General features: G+C 36.4%; 1 protein-coding gene across 1 annotated transcript in view; it reads left to right on the top strand.

The window, feature by feature from the left end:
- The first annotated feature begins 1,867 nt into the window (after positions 1-1,867).
- The window catches only part of trpa1b (transient receptor potential cation channel, subfamily A, member 1b), a 47,901-nt gene continuing 26,553 nt past the window's right edge, over positions 1,868-23,215 (top strand). The window contains exons 1-13 of the mRNA XM_022684007.2: positions 1,868-2,080; positions 4,132-4,294; positions 5,180-5,355; positions 6,602-6,709; positions 7,637-7,745; positions 8,219-8,364; positions 9,972-10,108; positions 12,518-12,566; positions 12,938-13,037; positions 13,163-13,263; positions 16,207-16,376; positions 17,380-17,544; positions 21,988-22,102. Of these exons, the coding sequence (XP_022539728.1) occupies positions 2,006-2,080; positions 4,132-4,294; positions 5,180-5,355; positions 6,602-6,709; positions 7,637-7,745; positions 8,219-8,364; positions 9,972-10,108; positions 12,518-12,566; positions 12,938-13,037; positions 13,163-13,263; positions 16,207-16,376; positions 17,380-17,544; positions 21,988-22,102 (1,614 nt within the window). The 5' untranslated portion in view covers positions 1,868-2,005. The remainder of the gene's footprint in view (positions 2,081-4,131; positions 4,295-5,179; positions 5,356-6,601; positions 6,710-7,636; positions 7,746-8,218; positions 8,365-9,971; positions 10,109-12,517; positions 12,567-12,937; positions 13,038-13,162; positions 13,264-16,206; positions 16,377-17,379; positions 17,545-21,987; positions 22,103-23,215) is intronic.

The following is a 23,215-nucleotide window of genomic DNA, read 5'->3' as shown; positions in this document are numbered from 1 at the left end:
TACAGTCCATTACCATATACAGTCATTTCAACACATCATATCGAACATATAAATCTGAAAATGTGCTAACTCAAAACGTACTTATAATAGGATTCAATGGACAGCCACTTTAACCCTTGTGTGGTGTTCGGGTCTGTGGGACCCGTTTTCATTTTTCATCAAATGATACTAAAAAAATATTTTTTCTGACACAAACTCATTGACACTGGCTCATTTTTTTGTGAAAAACATATATCAAAACACATTTTCGATAAACACACACTGTACACCCCCCGCTACCCCCCTTACACATTTATATTACATACAGTATGTTTGGCCAAGGGCTAATAAACATTGCTTCATTTGTAAATTTAAAACTAAACAAATTTCCAACTCATATCTCGAGTTTAATTCATTTTCTTTTACATTTCATTAAAATGCTAGTAAAAAAAAGAGTAGCACTTTTTGAAAGAAATGTATCATAAGAAAGGTAAAGGGCAAATATTAACCATGTAAGCTGTTTATATTGCTTGCAATTTAGGTGAAGCAAGCATGTGTAAAGCATTTTAATGTAAAATTGCTTACTTTGGCTGAATTAAATACAAGTAACAAAGTAAACAAGTAAAAAAAAATATGAACACCACACAAGGGTTAAAGGAGTAGTCAAAAGGAAAGCTAACCTGTAATGTTATAGAAATATCATATGATGAATAAAAATGATATAATAATAGTTTGATTCACTTCATTATTAGAACATTTTTCACATGACGTTCCCAGTTAGATGAATACTAATATCATGAAAACGTTAAAAGTAACATTCTACGAGTTTCCAAAAAAATAGACAGAATAAAAACATTCTAAGAATGTTATCTGTAACATTCCGAAAATGTTCTACTTTTCAAAAATTGTTAGCTGGGTGAGCCTGCGTCATGTTTGCCAAACAGCATCTTGTTGATCCCCATGACTTTTGGGAACAGGGGAACTTTTTGGATGGTGTGTGTCCCGTTACATCTGACATAAAACAAACACAAAAAGCGTTTCAGGAAAAGAACATTTAACAATCATGCATGGTGCATGGTTGTGCACCATGCACAAGCATGGTGGTGGCAGTGTAACGGTCTCTGGCTGCTTTGCTACTTCAAGACCTGGACAAGCTGCTGTAATTAGTGGAACCAAGAACTCTACCAGAAAATCCAGAAGGAGAATGTCCGACCATTAGTTCATGACAAGCACATCAGTAATACCACATCTGAATGGCTCAAAAAAACTTTTTATTATAATTTAAAAACTGCATTTAATATTTACTCATGTTATCTTTATCAGACTTTAAATTTTGCTTGATACATAAAAAAAAAAATGATGACAAAACAGTAAAAAAAAAAAAACAACAAAAAGAAATCTGTAAGGGGAAAATCATTTTTCACAGCACTTTATTAAAGGATTAGGAAAAAAATCTGATATGATTATGTACTGAAAGTTAATCTTCATTCACTGGAATACAGTATTACATGTTACATTGTCATCTATTATAGTGATCAGGCTGATTTTCTGTTAGATTTCACAGATGTGGAAGTACTTCTTTATCCTCATCATAACTTAATTTTATTGCCACAAAGATGCAATGAGGATTTTATTATCTAACATAGAGAATGTGATATTTGATTGCGGTCTTCTGTCTGTCTATTTATATAGATGATCACAAGCCATCAAACCAAGCTGAACTGCTTGAATTTTTGCAACAGGAGTGGCATAAATTTATCCAAAAGCAGTGTGTAAGACTCGTGGAGGAGAACATGCCAAGATGCATGAAAACTGTGATTACTGTGAACTGTGGTTATTCCACCAAATATTGATTTCTGATCTCGTAAAACTTGATAATTATGAACTTGTTTTCTTTGCATTATTTAAGGTCTGATTTATCCTCAGAGTGTTTGATATTAAAACTCTGTTGTTTCAGATACTGTCAGCTGACCACTGTGCACTTCATTATAGCTTGACCTCCTGAATACACAACAGCGAGAAACCAATGAAGGAGAGCAGCTCGTACTGTTGTGTGATAGAAGAGGATGACATGGCTCTCGCTATGGCCAATGTGTTTGAGGTGGGCTCAAGATTCAATTAGTCTTTGTGTGTGTTTGTGTGTGTGTGTGTGTGTGTGTGTGTGTGTGTGGTGTGTGTGTGTGTTTGGATTTGTGATTTTAGGAAATGAGGAAACTGGAGGAGGTCAATTGTACACAAATATTAACAGAGGAGTGAGGCTGATGTAATTACTGGCTGTAATGAATGTCTTTGTACAAATTCAGGACAAAAATATCAAGTAGTTTTACAATTAGAGACTGTAGTGCACCACAGAGCAGCTATTATTTGGGTGGTGAGGCACAGCACAATCTCAGCACAGGCACAGCAGTGCTGCTGGAGTTTTTAAACACTGTGTTTAAACTTACTGTCCACTCTTTTATTAGACACCTGTCTAGCTGGTCACCATGTAGATGTAAATGTAAAGCAGAAATGTTAGCTCTTCTGTTGCTCCACAGTTTGCGTTAAACTGTTGAAATGAAGGCTTAGTCCAGTGCTAAGCTGAGCAATAAGGTGTCAACATGTGAGTCGCCTTAATAATTGTAATATAGCAGATATGGGCATTCTGCTGTTTGAGAATTTGACAGATGCTCATTCTCACTTATTCTCTCTTGCAGTTTTGGGAATCAAAAATGAAAAGAGAACAGCTCTTTGGCATAATTTTTTATTTATTTATTTTACTTTGCTATTATTTAACTGAAATTCGCTTTTTTATTTTTTATACAACAAAAAATCTCACAAGCTCTTTACTATAGGATCTTATTTTTCTGTAACAAACCTATTCAGCTCTCTCCAGTTTCTCCTGTCATTTCATTGTGTAGGAAACTGAATTCTGTGTAAATAAACTCTGTTTATTTATAATTTCTCTAAAGGTTGTAAGCTCAACCTTTGTGCATATCTATTTATATAGTTTTAAGTTCAGATTTTTCTGTAAAAGCTCTGCTTATCTTTGTGCAATTTGAGGTCACTAGACTAGGTACCATAATCCCCTGATTTTTGCTGATTCCTTCCTCATATCAAATTTAAAAAATGCTAAAAAATAAAATAAATGTAAGGGGTAGTTTGGGAGGGGCACTGGGTGATGTATGGGTTTAGGGGCGGGGCAGGAGGGAGAGCTAATTGGGCTGAGCTGCAGCTGCAGCAGTGTTCCTCTGATAGCAATAAGGTGCAGATGGTTGGGCGTCATCATGGGGGGGGGCATTATTGATTGATTGTTTTGCATTTTGTGATACATCATCCTCACTTATAGCACAGTTAAACCTGTGATGTCACTGCAGAAGCTGAAATGATATGAAATAATTTTTAAAAATTATTTCATATAAAAAAAATGACTGTCATTCTATTGTATTTCTTTATTCATTTTAAAATGTCTAGGTCTCTAGTATGAATGAATGCCACGTGAACTTCATTGATAACATTTCTTTCAGCTAAACTAACGCTACTAAACTCTTACCTCAGACTTAAGGATTCAGTGCTCGGGCAGTTTCACTACAGTGAAGCCCCAGAGTCCGCTTTATTTCATAAAATCTGATGTAAACGATGCCCGCTTTTACTGGAAAAACGATTGAAACCTATAGTTACTTACACAAGATAGCTAATGCTAACTAGCTGCTTTAAACAGCTGTAAGCTCTAAGCTCCTCCTTAACTATTGAGTGTCGGCTCTGCTGCAGCCTGGGTTTAGCTCTGTCTGTGGGCGGTCCTGAGCCGAGGTGGACGAGGCCATGAAGTCACTGATTGACGTAGATACCCTAACATCTCTCTGATCAACTCGTATTTCTGAGGATTTTCTTTTCTTAGCTACTGCAGACAATGGAGGCTGAGAAACAGTTTCATATGCAGCAACCCAGAGAGACCTATAGTATTTCACAAAGAACAAGAAAAAGTGGATTTTAGCAGAAGGAGACCTTTAAGCAGGGCTGGTGTGTTTCATTATTTATTTAGCTGTTATTGAAAAAAATATATGGTTTAATGTTTAGTGCCTTTTTAGGTGCTAAAGTGTCAAAAAATACGGAAGAAAATGCTGTGCTCTCCTTTTTTTCTCTCTCTCACTGTTTTTCCATCTCTCTCCATTCCAGTGGTCTTGTAAAGGAAACATTTCATCACTGGAGTTTCTCAGCCAGAAGAATCCAGAACTGCTGAAGTCCAGAGACGAGTGCGGCGCGGGCCCGATCCATCACGCCGCGGCCAGCGCTAATCTAGCGGTCATCCGGCTGATAGTAACCGTTGTTGGCCCCGAGGGTGAGGCGTGCTGAAAAGACAGCTTTACTGTAAAGCACATTAACTGCTAACATAATCTCCTACTGCACTCGCCAATGCCCATCACCACTCCAGCGGGTCATTAAAGAGTAATGTGAGACAGTTTCAGAACAATCATATTTACAGTTCTACAGATCAGTACAGAAAAGCCCAGCATAAACAGGAAGAGGAAGAGTGTTGAGAAAGAGTCTAAATATTAATAAAGGTATGAAGCCACTGTGTTAGCATTGTGCTGCCTATGAAAACGTGCTAGTGTTTTTTTAACCTTTCATACTTGTGCAGTCTGGCTGTGCTATGCTGTAAAAAGCTGAATTGAAAAAATTGAGATTCTATACATTTTTATCACTTATATTATCTTTTTTTAATATCATTAAATTCACAGTTTAAAGTATCATTCTGGGGGATACGAGTGATCCAGTGAGCTAAGGCCCTGCCACTATTATCAGGAGATCACTTGTTCGAATCCCGGTCATGCAGCTTGCAATCAGCCCCAGAGAACACAATTGGCCTCACTCTCCCCACATCACTCCAAAAGGGTGATGTCTATCAGCACAAGGCGTCTGTGAGCTGATGTATAGGAACCAAGTCACTTCGCTTTCTTCCGAGTGTGCTGTGATACTACCTGGCAATGCTGCATCAGCATCAGTTTGAAAAGAGGCCGTGATTGACTTTCCTGGTGTTGGGGCATCACTAAATTGGGGAGAAAAGGCGTAGTAAAAATTATTTTAAAAAGTATCATTCAGTTCCAGCAACCCCTCATTGTTTTTTTTTTGTTTTTGAGTGTTTAACTGAATGATCAGGTTGGTGTTTTAGGGTTGAATGGTCAGTTGGGTGTTAATGGAAAGTTAAGTGTAAAATATTCTGCAGAGTTGAACACTCAGGATGATCATGGCCGGACTCCACTGCACTGGGCTGTAGAGAAGAATCAGGAGGGGAGCTGCTCGCTGCTGCTGGAGCTGGGGGCTGATCCTAACATCCTCAGCTTATCATTAACTGCCCCGTTGCACCTGGCTATCAGTCTTGAACACAACAACCTGGTACAGGTGAGTCTTACACACTGTTAATGCTGCATATGCAGGACAATATTGTTAGTTTAGATTTTATTCAACTTTTTTGATTCATAATTATCCAGTTCCTTATAAGAAAATAATGTATAAATATGTGGTTATTATCAAAATATTGTCCATTTTAAACAACTAAGGGATGAGCTACATTCTCACATTAGGGTTGAATATTAATAACACCCCCTAAATAAGATTTGTAGTTTTTAATTGGGGTAAAACTGGATTTTAACTTTAGCTAGTCCAACCTCACAACTATATATTCAAAAATAAAATGAAAAAAATGCAATGTAAGAAGAGATATCACGAAAGATATTTCTATACTGATTAGATGCAGGATAGAAGGTTATAGTAAGTTGCAAAACAGTGTTAAGGGAGAACTAATCAACTATCTAGAAGTAATTGACTCATTGCTTCTCAACAAATAACATTAGAACCGGCCCCATATCTGTTGCTCTGCTTTACTCCTTACATAGCTGAAGCGCCTTCTACTGCAGTAGATATATATATAAAGTCTAATATACAGCTCTGGAAAAATAAGAGACCACTTAAAAATGATAAGTTTCTTTGATTTTACCAATTTGAAAACCTTAACAGAGAGATGGATGATCACAAGCCATCTAACCAAGCTGAACTGCTTGAATTTTTGCACCAGGGGTGACATAAAGTTATCCAAAAGCAGTGTGTAAGACTGGTGGAGGAGAACATGGCAAGATGCATGAAAACTGTGAATAAAAACAGTGTCATTCCACCAAATATTGATTTCTGAACTCTTAAAACTTTACAATTATGAACTTTTTTTCTTTGCATTACTAATATCCATTTTACTCAAACATATACCTATAACTAGCAAAATCTAAAATAGCAAAAAATTTCTTTCCAGAGCTGTATATGTAATCTCATAATACTTTAATACAATTGATTTGATACACAATATGTTTCAATATTAGTTATTTTCTGCAGTGGAATATGCAGAAATAAAAAATACAGTAATGGCTGATTAAGTTGTTTTTTTATATAAAAAAAATCCACACACACACTGTTCTGTGTTAGAAGATTAAAAACACAAAAATGTGCACCAGCACTGCTAAAGCAGATGTTCAGTGTTATATATGTGTTCATGCGTTACTGGAAAATGTAGACAGTCAGTGTGTAAACAAAAAGCCAGGAAACAGAGTATTTAGTGCACAGGTTGTTTAACTGTGTGTGTTTGTGTGTCTTGGTCCAGCTGCTGCTGTTGTGCGACCGGACAGATGTGGATTTGGAGGGTGATCTGGGGAACACACCGGCAATGGTGGCGTGTTCCAACAATAACTGCCAGGCCCTACAAATTCTTGTAAGTACAAAAACAGGACAGAACACTCCACTTAATACCTGACCTAAAGTAATGAAGGGTTTGAGTGAGGCTTCCTCAGTACATCACTGTCCTTTACTGCAATATTTGGATCATGATTCAATATTATCACAATAGTTGATACTTGATATCATGTTACCAGCACAAAGTATGATACTATTGCAATATAAAGTATGATTTCAAAACAGTCCATATATCTCTGAGGCTCAGTATGATACCACAATACTTGAGTCATGACACTTAAGGCATGAAATGTGGCATCACAATATTTGAGGTACATTATGATATGACTGGAATATGCAGCCATGATATTATATTATTGAGATAATCAAGGCAAACTTATGTTACAATACTTGATACTTGAGTCTTAATATGATATTAAACTTACGTGTGGGGCTGGCATGATTTTATGCTAATACAATTACACTACCAGTTTTAGAACACTTCTATTTTGTCCCTTTATTTTTGCCATTTAAGCTCCTTGGATCCAGTCAATAACTGGAAATGGTACAAAATTTTAGTATTGTATGTATATTTATATATGCATAAGTTTAAATATGCTGTGTGAATGTGCTGTGTGTAAGTGTGCAAATCCATGTACACACTTACACACAGCACATTCACTCTTTCATTATAGTAACTAGAAAAAGACAGATAACTCTGTAACTATTTCAGGTAAAAGTCTTTTACAGATGGATTTTTTACACATTCAAAAGACTCTTGGAAATTGGGGAAAACTGCTACAGGTAGAGGTCTGGCTGACCCACATGGCTACGGCATTAGTTCAGATAACACTGTACTAGGTCTCAGTTTCAGCAGTGAAGAGAAGAATTAGAGGTCTGACAGGTGAAGTGCAGGAATAAAGCCCCTACATCGGCACTAACTCTCTCCATCTTCTGCCTCATCCAGTTTAAATACAACGCAAAGTTGTGCCATCAGAACAAGCTGGGCCACTTTGCCATCCACACTGTGGCGTTTGCTGGTGCCAAAGAGGCCATGGAGGTGATTCTGCAGAAAGGTAAAGCAGCTCTCTACGTAAATCTCAGCATTTCCAGCTGTTTACTGCACTGTTTACTGGGCATCTGCTGCTCCAGAAACACTGGTGAGCTCACAGGCTCCTTCTCCTAAATGGAAAATGTGATTTACAAACTGGATTACAGTCTACACATGCAGGTGAGTCAGCTGAGCTTAAGGAGCTGGATAAGAATAACAAATACTCAGTCAATCAAAACACAGTTTACATCCTCCACCATCCGGGTTTTGTTTGCAAATCTGTGGTCTGGAGCTAAACAAATGATGAAGAAGTGTGGCATACATTGGAGCTGACTGAACGCCTGGCATATTCTCTCTCTCTCTCTCTTTCTCTTTCTCTCTCTCTCTTCTACTCATTCTACTCTTTCTCTTTCGTTGATTATTCTCGTTCTGTCTGCCTCTGTCTACATTTCATCCATCTATCTATTTCTTTCTTCAACTGTTCCTATTCTCTCTCAGGTGAGGAGATGGGTATCACCACCTCTGGACATATAAACTATCTGGATAAGTCTAAAAGCTCACCTCTTCACCTGGCCGTGCGAGGAGGGAACACTGAAGTCATTAAGCTCTGCATCAGTAAAGGAGCCAAAGTCGATCAGCAGCAGGTGACTGACAGGCCTTCAAAAGCAATAGTTTAACTATAAAAACAGGTGAAAACAGCGTTGAGTCCTTAACCCCAAATACTGGCATTGGCATGCTTTGTGCCTCTACAATAGAACCATTAAGGTACAAGGCTAATGTAGCTTGGACAAAATGGGAACTAATACCATGATAATTGGTAAAAGTAATTATTAGATTAGTGAGCTGCAACTCCTTTCACTGAACACACAATCTCACATGCGTTTGTTTAGGAAACACCCCATCCATATTCCAAACCCCCTGAAATGCCATATTTTGTACCATTGGAGATACATACATAGAATCAACCAAAACCCCTTCTGGTACAATGAAAGGTCCTCCAGGTACAACCAACCGTTTCCCAGTACCAATCAAATATAATGCTATTAAGGATTATCATCATTAGTGCCACAGTATTTTAAATAATGCCTGCTCACCTCTGTTGTTATGGCAGTCAAAGCACATGTTGATGTCAAACATTAAAATGACAATAAAAAAGACCTAAATCAACTGAAATTTAATTTTAATCAGATTTTAAGTAATGTAAATCTATGATTGAATCTGATTGGATTCGAAAAATCTATCCTGTTCAGATCAGACAAGCTAAAAACAATTATTATAATAGTATTAGGAATCAATCATCCAATTGAAAATGTGGAGTGCTATTAGACATCAGTTATCAACACTCCACCCCATGCCCACTCTACTCCTTATAGTTTATAAACAATAAGTAATGCTTAGTGAAGAACAGGGCTATTCATGGTTATGTCACATTAGAATAGCGCTATACACAGCGGGGCAGTTTCTCTTACAGGGATTAAGTCTAGTTATGAGCTAAACAGCATTTTGAAAGAAATTTTAGCAATGAAAGGAAAATTTTTTTATGCTAGGACTAGTCTTAATTCCTGTCTAGGAAACCGACCTTATAAACATCACTGTTGAGTGATCAGCGTATGTTTATTACACACAAAAAAAGAGGGAACTGCAGGAATAACAAACACTTATCTCCAAAACAGCAACTTTACAAGAGATAGAAAAAACCTTGTAAACTTTCAATGGAAGTCAATGTAAAAATAGTTTATTCCAGGTCATTTTGAAGAGTTTCTATTGGTCCGTTCATTAATAAATTTTGCCACAGAAAAAACTAAAAATTCACAAAGAAGGATATGTGTTTTTTATAGGACAGAGACGATATTCATGTGAAGCCCAATGACTTAACATAGACTAAAAGCTAATGGATGACTTTCATTCTACTGGAAGTGATCTTTCTGAACTGAGGAACTCCCGGTTTCCCCTGCACCCTCAGAGCCGCCATCAGTGCAGTGAGTGTGGCAGTAATAGACTCAGAAGCAGGAGGTAAATTGATACGGATTGTGGGCTCTCACAGTTGAACTGACCACAACCTTTTCCTTTCCCCTCTTCTGCCGTCCGGAGTGTTTTCTCATTAGCGGTCAGATGGTTTGTGGTGCTGCTCGAAAGAGCAGCTGAGAGATGACCCATCCTCATGACCCTCTGTTCTCACTTATCTCCAGCTAATAACAGTCTCTGTGTCTGGGGTTCTGTGTGTGTGTGTTTCATCTCTGTCGTTTAACAGTGTGACAAATCCACGGCTCTGCACTTCGCCTGCACTCAGGGAGCCACTGAAGCGGTCAAAATCATGCTCCAGCCCTACGAACGAATGGAGGAAATAATCAACATCAGAGATGGTGCCAATCAGACGCCTCTGCACAGGTCAGTCCGGGGTCACAGAAGTGAGAGGGACTCTGAGATCTGAGTTCACAAACAGTAGAAACATTAATATTAGTCAAATATTGGTGTAAAAACACACCTGCAGAATGTTCAATTGCAGTAAGGTTTCACTTTATGAGCTTTTATATTAGCATAGTGATGATTCTGATGAATATTTTGCAGGGCTTTATAAAATATATGTAAATACTGTATACAGCTCAGGAAAAATATAAGAGACCACTTTAGCTTCTGAATCAGTTTCTCTGATTTTGCTATTTATAGGTAGATGTTTGAGTAAAATGAACATTGTTGTTTTATTCTATAAACTACGAAAAACATTTCTCCCAAGTTCCAAATACAAATATTGTCATTTAGCAAAAAAATGAGAAATGTCTGAAATAACAAAAAGGATGCAGAGCGTTCAGACCTCAAATAATGCAAATAAAGAAAGTTCATATTTATATTCAAGTTTTAAGAGTTCAGAAATCAATATTTAGTGGAATAACCCTGGTTTTTAATCACAGTTTTCATGCATCTTGGCATGTTCTCCTCCACCAGTCTTACACACTGCTTTTGGATAAATTTATGCCACTCCTGGTGCAAAAATTCAAGCAGTTCAGCTTGTTTTGATGGCTTGTGATCATCCAGAGGTTTTCAATTTGGTAAAATTAACGATTGAGGTTGAGGGATTGGCTGTATAAATTGGGGAGAACACGGGATAAAAAATAGAAATAAAATTTTAAATAAATAGAAAACGTATGGGACACGGTTGGAAACTCTATTAAAACTCCACCTCATCCCCACTCTACCACTTATATTTTGTAAATAATAAGTAAAGCTCAGTGATCTTCTTAGTGCATGCTTAATATACCCTGAAAAACTTGGTGTCCCCAGCATTTTGATGGACAGTGTATTTTACAGCAGATTTGACCTGGGTCAGAAACTTCATAAATCCGTGCAGAGTGAAACGTCCTTAAGAAAATCCCAGTTTGAGGAAGTTCACATGGTTTATTAAACCTGTCTATGAACTAGACTCTGAGTTACTCAGGCAGTTTCTAGATGCTTCCATATGCAGGTTAAAAGCTTTTGATGCACTGAGTGCAGAATCAGAAAGTGAACTTCACACTCTGTTCTACCTCTATTTGAGCCTGCTTTACTGCATTAAGCCACACCCACAGACTACAAGTGATTCTCATCTCTATATTAGAACTCTATTTGCAGACCCACCAGGGTGCCACAATTAACAATTCCTTCTGTGATTCTTAAATATATAATATAGAATAACTACCCAAATAGATATACACTGTAAAAATAAAAAAGTTAAGAAAACTCAAAATATTAAGGCAACTTACTGCACTACATTTTTGAGTTTTGAGACCAATTCAGTCTTTTAAGTTTTGAAAAATAAAAACATGCAGTTGTGCCAACCAGAAATCTTTAGCCCAGATCATATGTATTAAAACTTTAAATATTAAATCTCACCAACTTAAAAATGTAATTTGTGTCTATAGTTGCCCTTATTTAAATTCTACAAAATGTGTATTGCAAGTTTTGCTGACCATCCTTTAGGACCAACTAAAAAAATAGGTTGCGCCAATAAAATGTTTTACATGAATTAAAATCATTTAGTGGGTGCAACGCTATACTTTTGTTAATTCAACATAGCAACTGGGTAATTGGAATTTATGACTATCACATATCCACCTTATTGTCAGTTATGTAAAACTATTGCAATTAATGCAAATGTAACCAGACTGACTTGGCAACACAGAATATAGTAACCTGTTCTTATGAGCTTCAACACTGAGGCCAGGCAGTTACTATTATATAACAGATATACAAATTCCAAGAGAAGGCAGCTTGTGGAGAATGCTTACACACTGATGGTGAATGAGAGGTGGAAGGACACGCCCAATATGCAAATAGTGTGATTAACATTGCTCCATAGACCCCGGTCAAATAAAGGGTCAAACTGAGCATGTGCAGAGTAGTTGGCATGGCCTTGACTAGGGTTAACTACAATAAGTAACTTTTGCCAACACAGATTATTTATTTGGACCAACTTTTAACAAGAAACCTAATAAAGTAAGTTGGGATGATTAGTTTGCTATATTTTAGGGTGCAATTCAATATTTCTCATTCAGCTTACTTAAAAATCACACTAAGAAAAACATTTTTTAGTTTTGTTTTTTACAGGGTATGCAGTACAAAGGCATGAATAGGAGACATAAATACCAGATATAAAATCAGATGTTTAACATTGTTTACTTTATCATATAGTACTTTGTTCCAATTTTATAAAGCAGTCATGTCAGTAGTCACTTTAACACACAGCATGCAGCATGCTTTGAGATAACAGTCAGTTCATTGTTTATGGATTTTAATTTTCATTTATTTCTGTTATAATGACAGGGCCACGTTATTTGATCATGTGGAGCTGGCTGAATATCTCGTTTCAAAGGTAAACACTGCACAATGATTTCCCTGATATAAACAGAGCTTTGATAGATGTTTGATTTGAGGGATATTAACCACACCAGGTGGTTAGTTCTCATAGCACTACACACTGGAAAACATTTATTTGAAACATAGTATTTTTATTAGCTACTGATACTAATGATTTAGAGTTGGCAGGATAAAACATGCATTGTTTACTAAACTGGGACACAAAGTAAAATGTGAGAGTTTAGATGAACTTTTGACTTTTGAGTTAAATCAAAAGTGTGCTGTAATGAATTACTTTATCATTTTAAATTGTCCTGACTTTTATTTGTTTACACTGGACTCCGTCAAAGCTCATAACTCGTTGTTTTGTTCTGTGTATTTGAAAAGGGAGCAGATATTGATTGCATTGACTGTAAGGGTCTGTCCCCTCTGCTGCTGGCGACAACGTGCAGTGCCTGGAAAACGGTTTCATTTCTGCTGCTGAAAGGTACGCTGTGGTTTCTTCTGAATAAAGTCTGACTCATATTGGCTTACGGGATTGCTACCTTTCATTTTTAATAATGATCAGTGTGGACAGAAAGCGGAGTAACGCTCTGTGCTGTGCTGTTCCAGGTGCAGATTTCAGAGTCAAAGACAAAGCGGGACGCAACTTCCTCCATCTCGTCATCTTCCAGCCGAAAGGCCTGAAAAATCTCCCTGAAAATCTTTTACAGGTACGACAGTATGCTCTATAAAAAAGCAGGGTAGTGTTGCTTGAAAGGGCTTATTGTCTACATTGTATTTAGGATGGCATTGTTTGAAAAGGCTCTTTGCCTACATTGTAGTGAAAGTCGTACACTTTATAGTATTTTTTTTTATACCTTACAGTGCTTTTATATGATGGTGTAGCTTGAAAGGCCCCATGGGCCCCATGGTACACCCTGCACAATGCGCATCACAATGCTCATTTCTACCTTACACCCTGTGAATAGTCTAATTTTATGCCTTACACCTCCGCAATTTAAACAATGACAGAGCTTACAAATATATATATATATATATATATATATATATATATATATATATATATGTATATTTCAGGTGTATCTTGTTATTGGAAAACACAGGTGCACCACTGACTATCGTGGCAAAGCAGGTGTGCTGTGTGTGCTCAGTTACACACACAAGGAGCAGTGCTCCGACCCAGAATGACAAGTGACACACTAATTGGTTTATTTCATGTAACAAATTAAATCCAATCAAACCCATGAATAATTTCAATTATTAATAACTATGCGTTTTGCGTGTTTACAATAGCAAACACACACGTATACTTTAAATCAAGCTGTGCGATGAAGGTAGTATTGCTTTAAAGGCCCCATATCATACAGTATACACCGCAAGCCTGGATAAGTTGATTTTCTTAAAAAAATTTAGCAAACCTGTTGCCTTAAAAATGTTACTTAATGGGTAATGAAGTTAGCATAATTTAAAACATCAGGTAATTACAACTAAAGAGGAAGTTGATGTAACTTTTTTATTTTTGCTATACCATTTCATTTGCCCAAACATTCTACTTAGTGTCTTATGTTCCAAATAAATAAATATGTAGATTTCTTCTTACTTTTCTTTTAAATTCCATTTTACTTAATTTTTTTTAAATAAATATTTACACTGTAAGCCTGGAAAAAGGTGAAGATAGAGGCCAGACAGTTAATCTTAGTATACAATCTACAAATTTACTGAAGGTAGCCCCGGGATGAATGACTACACACTGATGGTGAGTGTCAAAAACTGGACGACACACACTAAATGCAAACAGTTTGTCCCAACAGACTACACTCTGTTATTATAAGTTCACTCAACTTAAAGGTTGAGTAATAGTTGTGTAATATTTGGAAATATGCAATTTTACATAAAACAGACTTTTTTTTTTAGTTCAAACTAATTGTAGGTTTACAATGTATTGCATTCATAATAGCGCAGTGTAAAGCAGCCGCTATCTCATATTGTATTCTGGACTGTGTAGCTTGAAAGGCCTCTAACCTTATATTGAAGGGTGTTGTGTTTCAACCAGTCCTTTGCCTATATTATAGGCAATGAAGATAGTATTTAAGGTCCCCATATATTACATTATAGTACATGCCTACATTATATTGAGGACGCTCCTGTTTTTTAATGGCCTTTTATTAGCTTTTACTGATGATAGTGTTGATTAAACAGACCATGCTATTCACTTTGTTGAGTATAGTGTTGCTTTTGTTGAAGTGAGATTATTGATTGGAGATTTGCTTCCATTACTTTAATTTCTCTACATGCCAGTAATAGTACTTTCCTCATTACTAGAAATTGAATTACAGAGAGCAAAAATTAACACCAGAATTGGAAATGTAGCACTAAACATAATGTTGGAATCTGGGTATAATGGAATCAATTTATTTAGAGTGGTCCTTTTTAATGTTTAATAAACCCCTAACAGAGTAACACAGTAAAGCATTACCTATTGCTATATCTGCACAGATCAGTACAGTAGCGGTAAATATATATCGGTGATGTGGCATTGATGTAGACTGATGGCAGAAGCAGGTCTATACTAGTTTGTTGGGGGAAGTTTAGATGTGTGTATTAGAGCTGGGGCTGTTATAAGATCACTGATTTTTCACCTACAGATAAGTTAACATCTACAGATATTGAGATCTTAGGATGTAGGATATAAGGACACTCAAAATAAAGTAAAAACTACTGAATTTAATATTCAGAGTTGAGTAAAAGCCTCTTTAGGATCTACAGAATGTTCAGATGCCGCTTTATCACTGTTGATATGTTGTTGAGAGTATTAATGTTTTTTAAAGAGATGGCTCCAAAATAAAGTTTTAGCAAAGACTAGACTAGAGTCTAGTCCCTCCTCAAGCTGTGTGATGCTAAAAAACCCCAATGCTTTTGTCTCCTTGTGCTGAGTTCATGCTACTAGAACACTGTCAGACTGTCAGAACCACAATAGAGCAAATGCAAGTTTTTTTTTATATAAGAAGGTGTCCGTATGCATGTTCCCTGAGTTTCTTCTATCCTATACAGAATGTTTCCATGAGAAAACTAAAGCATACAAGAAAAATACAAGAGGAGCTTATTACACCTGTTCTAGCATAGTAACACTGGCTGCCTGTTTCTATTGATTTTAAGTCAAGCTATTGTTTAAAGCTCTTAATAGCACCTTCATTTATCTCTCAGTGTGTGACAGAATAGGTTTAAGGTCATTAAATGCTGGCATGCTGAATGTTCCAAAAATGAAGTATAAAGAAATTGGTCAAACAGCTTTGGGCCACTATGTACCAAAACTCATTGGAACATTTTTTGATAAATACTCACCATTTACAGATTTAAACAGATGTGTTTGGATATATTTTATTTATCCATAATATATCTTTTTTGTTTTCGTCTGTTTTGTCCTATATCATATTTTAATTTAAGCTTTTATTATTTTTTTAAGCACTACACGACATTTCTTTTTTATTATTAAATTTTACTTTTGTTTATGTATTTTCTCTTCATCTTGCCTTTTTATTGTGTATTACAGTTTTTTATCTTGTGTTTTAAAGCACTTTGAGCTGCACTCTCTGTATTGAAAGTGCTACATAAAGCTATTATTTTTACTAATGCAGAGCTGCTCTCCCCTCCAGAGTAAAGCAGTGAGGGAGCTGATGAGTGATGAAGATTATGAAGGCTGCACCCCGCTGCATTACGCCTGCAAGCTTGGCATCCATGACTCAGTCAAAAACATGCTTAGTCAAAAAATCTGCCTGGGCCGCAAATCAAAGCAAAAGAAATCCGGACTTCACTTTGCTGCAGAGTGAGAAGCTCATACTTTCACACACAGTTCCATAATCAGAACCATGCTTTACATTACACACTATCCTGATGTTTAGATAATAGATAATAGTAATGACATACATGACTGTATTCTGACTTTATAAAGTCTTACATATAAATCAGATGGTGATATATTAACATTTCTAAATTATAAAAAAAAAATATATATATATGGGTGTAGACTTCACTCTAATATGGACTAACATGGTGTGAACGACAACACTTTATTTTAAGGAACACAAATTAGGCGCTTATTAAAGTCTTATTATTTGCTTAGTAAAGCCTTAATTAGACATTTGTAAATGATTTATTTACTACTTATTAGGCTTTATTCTGTGCAAGTGTTTTGGTGCTTAATTAGGGGTCTATTATATGGAAATAATTAATAATGGCTGTGTTAGCACCCTGTTAAGCAGATTATAAAGCATTAACTTTTAGCTAATTCTACTAATGTTATTAGTGTATAATTGGCAGTAGTTTGATCTATGTGAGTTTGGTAAGGTTATGGCTGTGCTGGAGTTTATTGAGTGAATCAGGGCTTAATGAGTCACTAATACACTAAGAACTGCACCATATTCTAGTGAAGTGAAGTTCTGTTCATCACTAATTAGACACTAAAAAGAACTGAATAAATATTTAATCAATCACAGACACCTAATTAGGTAATAATAACACTTTCACAGAATAAAGCCTAATAAGTAGTGAATAAATCATTTACAAATGTCTAATTAAGGCTTTATTAAGCAAATAATAAGACATTAATAAGCGCCTAATTTGTGTTCCTTAAAATAAAGTGTTACCGTGTGAACTAATGTAATAATACTGTAGTGTTACTGCTTCCATACTGTAGTAATGGTTCTAAATTTGTCAGATCTATTCTTCACACATTTTATAACAAGTTTTATATGTAATTTATATATAGGTTTTAATTTTACACCAGTCTGGGGTTAGACACAAAGTCTATCTGTGTATTTTTCTCACAGATATGGGCGTCTGAACACCTGCATCAGGCTGCTGGAGACCATCAGTGACTCTAGGCTGCTAAACGAGGGTGAGGAGAATGGACTGACCCCTCTCCATCTGGCCTCCAGAGGGGGACACACTAAAGTGGTGGAACTGCTGCTCAGGAGAGGGGCACTGTTTCAAAGGTAAAACAATAAATCCCGTACAAAGTGAGACTTACCTTCCAGTTTTCTCCCCTGATGACGTCCATTGTTGTGTCAGCAGTGTGTTTTATTGCATGGTAAAATCCTTACTGATTATATTGGATGCATTTCTAAGTAAACTAGCTTCTGCACATGAACTTGCTTTCTTGAAACTGCATTAAGTTACATCATCTAATCATCATTCAGAATCAGTAATGCAGCCCCAAGCTATAATGCTACCTCCACCATGCTTTACTGATGAGCTTGTATGTTTTGGATCATGAACAGTTGCATTTGATGATACTACATGTATGTTTTGGATCATGAACAAATGCTTTCATAACACTACCTCCACCATGTGTCAGGTGTGCTGCAGCAGGGAGAGGACGCATAGACCGGTCGCAAATGCGAGTAAATTATTGAACATCAAAGAAAGAAACAAAATATAAACCAAAAACAGGGACTCTGAGAACACATACGAAAACATACACAACCTGAACTGATGATAAACGTTCAAGAAACGAAAAAAGAAACAGGAAACACAGGACTATAAATACAGACACAAGGTAGGAAAGAAAACAGGGAACACCTGGGCAAAGGTAACGAGAGGGCGGAGCTACAAAGTAGGGCAGTAAAAACATAGAGAGACAGAACAGGACAGACATGGAATGTGACACCATGCTTTATTGATGATCTTGTATGTTTTAGGTCATGAGCAGATGCTTTTATGACACTACATGTTCTGGATCATGAGCAGATGCCATATTTCTCCACCCTTTGGCCTTTGTAAAACTTTGGTTGAATTTGATCCTTACTTTGTATATTTCAATTCAATTCATTAAAGCAGGCTCATTTGTGACTGGTCCAGAGTGACCCATTCTATTGGAAACCTGCATTAGCAATAGATTCATTTTAAAATAGTTGAATTAAAAGGACTGTCTGCATATTTCTGGCCATAATGGATAAAAACATTGTTGCTCATTTTGTGCATATAGTACCAATATACCAAAAAGTACCAAACTTAACCTATACGTATATAAAACAAGGGATATGGTGCACTGCGTAAACTATATTAATAATAAGCAGTGTCAGTATTTAATTACATTATATAAACATGCACAGTATATCCTGCGTCAGCGCTGACCTACAGCCGGGGTTAAAGGAGGCACAGTGGTGCTGATGGTGGGAACTGAGTGGATTAGTTGTGGTTGAAGAGAAGGATGAGGAGATCTCTGCTGTAATGGACTGGAGCTTTTAAAGAAGCCACCGGAAGCCTTGCTTTCTTTCAGTATGAAAATGTTTTTGTCTCTAAGAGCATTACACAGACTCCAGAAATCTGAAGGACAGACGATTCAGCAGCTGTCCCTCTGTTTTACAGCTGAATTCTCTGAAACTAAATTGCATTTTGAATATTTGAGTGGTAAGGAGTTTTACATTAATTCACCACAACAAACATGACATCTGTCTACCCTTTCCCCCTCTGTGACCTGAGCTGTAGGAGTCACGTCGTACGCAGACTCTGCTCTGTGCTCAGATCCCAACATGCTATTGATTTTCAGAACTGTGCATAAATGTAATAATTAGTTATAAATAATTACAGCTTCTGATTCTTTGATGAAAGTGCTTATCAAGTGCGTTGTCTGTTACACCAAAAAAAATGTGGTAACAAGCAATTGAACTGGCTTTATTTAACTTAAATTAATACTTTATTATAATTGTATTTATTATTAATTACTAATTACTATTAATTATACAGACAGTTTTAGACATATAACCTTTATTTTACTTAAACCACAGGTTTTTACAAAAAAAAAAAAAATTCGGATCATGTCAAAAGACCCAAATTGAATTGAATTGATTTAGTTCATTTTTTTAAATTAATTTATGGTTAGTTTATTATGAGCCCATGAAGTGAGCTTGGAGAGAGACGAGTCTGGAACTTTACTATTGACCTGTTTTGGGTGTGTCATGACCTTAAAGGAGAACATTGGTGTAAAAAAAGAAGACTTGGCTTGTAATGAAACATGTTAACAAGTTCAAAGTTTTGTTGAATAGCCCACCTCCATTCACCCCCAGTATTCTGAAATGCAGAGCTAACTGATACTCCCAACAAGCTTACATTGTTAGTAATAGGGGCATAACATTGCCCATGCAAAGAAATCACTATATTTACACCATTAATAAGCTCAAAGTAGCTCCACAATTCAGTGATATAATTCTCAGGGCCCTAGCATTTAAAAAGTGGCACTGAGAGCTCAACATTGTATGCTATTTGCTTATAATTAAAATGTTAAAACAACAGATCTGGTTTAAATCCTCTAAAATATTAACACTGATGAGAGTTACATAGGGTTAATATATGATTCCATACGGTGTTGAATTAACTCTAAAATTTTAACACTACAGTGAGTGGGACCATATCGTCACTGTCCTATGAAAAACACTTATCTCCATTTTTGTCGATTTTAAGTTTACTACATAATTTGAACAGACAAACTGTCCCTTACAGATTGCAAATATTTATTGATGACCGGAACAATAGAAACTCTTCAAAATTACCTGAAATAAACTTATTTTACATTGACTTCCATTAAAAGTTTAGAAGATTTTTTCTCTCTCCTGTAAAGTTGCTGTTTTGGATATAAGTGTTTTTCATTAGACAGCGACGATATGTTATCTTGGACAGTGTTAAATTAAACTCTTACAGCACATGTGTCAAACACAAGGCCCGCGGGCCAAATGTGGCCCGCCACGTCTTTTTATGTGGCCCGCGAGAGCTTGTAAAATCTTAGTGTCTATAATAAATAGGTCAGAAGCGTTCTTTGACCAAAAAATACATTTCCCACAATGCTTGTCGATTGTATTACCCGCAAAGTTACGGCTTACTGCCACTACACGGCAGTGTAGTCATTGATGTGGAAACCCTGCCGGAGGGAAGGTGTAACTTCGCGGGTGGAATTGAGACATGTTTATCCCATAATATCCAGAAAAAGAAAAGTTGATGCAGACGGACGGCTGTGCTTCAAGGCGAAAGACCGGTATGCATTTTGTGTTACTGACCAAAATAAACGCTTTTTAGAAGAGATATAAATTATGTGTAAATATTTATAAGACAATAGCTGATAAAATCTGTTTTAATGAGGTTAATAAACATCACTGTGACATCGCTAGTCGCAGTTTCACCTCAGCAAAGGACGAGGAGGTGAATCACTTATCTAACCAGCCTTTACTGATTTCTGCCCCCAATAACCCTTTCAATAACCTCCAATAGCCATTAATAGTCTTCAGTATCCTTCAACAGTCTAACCTTGCAGCCGTGGTGTGTTCTAAACTCCGTAGTTATAAACATCCTGAGGTTAGCAGCGCGCTAACTGACCTGTTTATAATGTAATCCGAGCAGTGACTCCGGGATGGCTGCTCTAAACTGCTGCTGTTAGCTGCTTGGGCTGAAATATGAACTGTAGAGAGCTGTATTATCCGGTTAGTGGGGTTATTTTATTTCATACACAGAAGAACTTAAAATTTTAAAAACGCTCCAGACTGGCTCAGCTGAGTCCTGTAGCCCGTGGCTGGGCTGTAGCTCTGACTCAGTAAAGACTGTGGGCTTGTGCTGCTGCAGCTCCCACTAGTGGTTGGATGAGGAAATGCTAAATCTGTCACAGCTCACAATTTTTGATTTTATATTTGTTAAGCCTCTTTTCAGTATCAAACGTTTTGATCAAAGTTAATATAACTTGTATTTTATGTCATTTCTATTCACTTGTATAGTTTGGTTCTTGATTGATGGAGTTTTTGGATTTCATAACAGGATTTATGTTAATAGAGCAACAAGCAAACATTTTTTCCATGCAACTGTAATATTTGATTGAATAAATAATATATTGAGAGTTATTTAACATTAAGGAGTAATTACATTCATTTACATATATTACATTTGGTTACATTTTCTTATATTTATAAGTTACATCTGGCCCTCGGAGGACAGCCAATATGCCAATGTGGCCCTCGGCCAAAATGAGTTTGACACCCCTGTCTTACAGAGTTCATTTGACACTGTAAATTTTGCTGTGTGGTGTTGGGGCATCACTAGTGATAGGGGGAGTTCTAATAAGTGGGTTGGGTAATTGGCCGTGTAAATTGGGGAGAAAATGGGGAAAAAAATGGAATACAATAACAGATCTTTTTTCCACAGTAGTTTTTCACAGCTGTGGTCCAAGATTTATATTTGTAGTTTTCAATCAAGTGACTAACAGTGCCGGAAGCCTCAGTCTTTGTTGGTTTATTGCGGGCTTTACGTCAGAGGTGACCCCGGTCCTACACACACTGACAGTACAGCTGCGTTCTGAGATAAAGTTTAGAAAAGACAGGCTGGCGGGAAGCAGTTGGTGACGGTAGTATAAATCGAGTTGGATGATTGTTTCTGAAGTCTGTTTCTGTAATCTGCAGTGATTATAAAGGCTGGTCGTGTTTACATCATGCTGCAGCTGAAGGATACACTCAAACCATGGTAATCCTCCTGGCTGCCAACGTCAAACTGCTGGACTACACAAACGAGGAGGGGGTGCGTTATTAAAGAGTTTATAACCTCTCTACAGTTATGTCATACAGCGCATTAAAAATAGCTATGTACTATTTATAAACGGTAATCTGCATGCTTTTTAATTTAGCTAACAAAGTCTTCTCTTTGAAAGTGCAAAACCCTTATATCCAAATTATAGATTGAAAGGAAATACATTTTATGCTAAAATATTCATCACTATTTTGTTGTTTATGGCACTGTCAGTGAAGAAATAAGAAACATAAGTGAAAAACATGGAATAAGACGCAATAACACATTTTCATTCAGAACTACACAGCGATCATAAGTCATAAGAAGTCATAAAATCACTCTTGTCATTATTCTGTCCAAGCTGAACATGAAACTGTCTGGAGCTATCCAGCTAGACAGACAGCATAGAGTAGAGAGTTCAAACTCAAAGTCTTTATTTCTTATCTTTTATCTCTTTGTAAAACTAAAATAAACAAGGGAAAATATCAGTTTCTAAACCACCAAATGTACACTGATTCAGTCTAACATTACTGAGATAGCTACTACAATATTAACAACATTAACTAATCTCAGATACATGTACACACTAGCACACAGAGCTAGTTACCTTCATGTAAACACACTAGCATACATGCTAATACAGTTAGCTTAGATTTAAAACATTTTACAGCTTGTTTGGTCTATAAAACTAACTAAAAACAATATGTATTCAACTCACAAAGACAATGTAACTGAAAAAAAACATCAAAAATAGCAACTTACAGGCATATGTGGGCCAAGATTTCACCGAGAGAAAACACTGCTGAGTGGTCAGTTAACAACTAAACTAAAAGTTTGCATTGAGGCCATGCTGTTACTAATTAAACCACTAGGGGGTGTTAGAACCATGTAATGTGCCTCAAGTCTCTTATTTAAAGCTATAACAGCACAGTTATATTGCATAACATTACATTATATTATTATAATTATTATTAGAAGATTTATTCATTTCATTATAAACAAATTACATTTTTACAGAAGAAAAAATATACAAATCACAAATCAAATCAAATAAAATAGGCAGCAGAAAGAAGAAGAAAAATGTCACGCGCGGATGAGACGGGAGGCGGACGTTTAGACGGGTAA

The sequence above is a fragment of the Astyanax mexicanus genome, chromosome 1 (genome assembly GCF_023375975.1).
Source record: "Astyanax mexicanus isolate ESR-SI-001 chromosome 1, AstMex3_surface, whole genome shotgun sequence".
NCBI lineage: Eukaryota > Metazoa > Chordata > Actinopteri > Characiformes > Acestrorhamphidae > Astyanax > Astyanax mexicanus.
The sequence above is the reverse complement of the archived record's forward strand: the minus strand, read 5'-3'. Positions and strand labels throughout refer to the sequence as shown.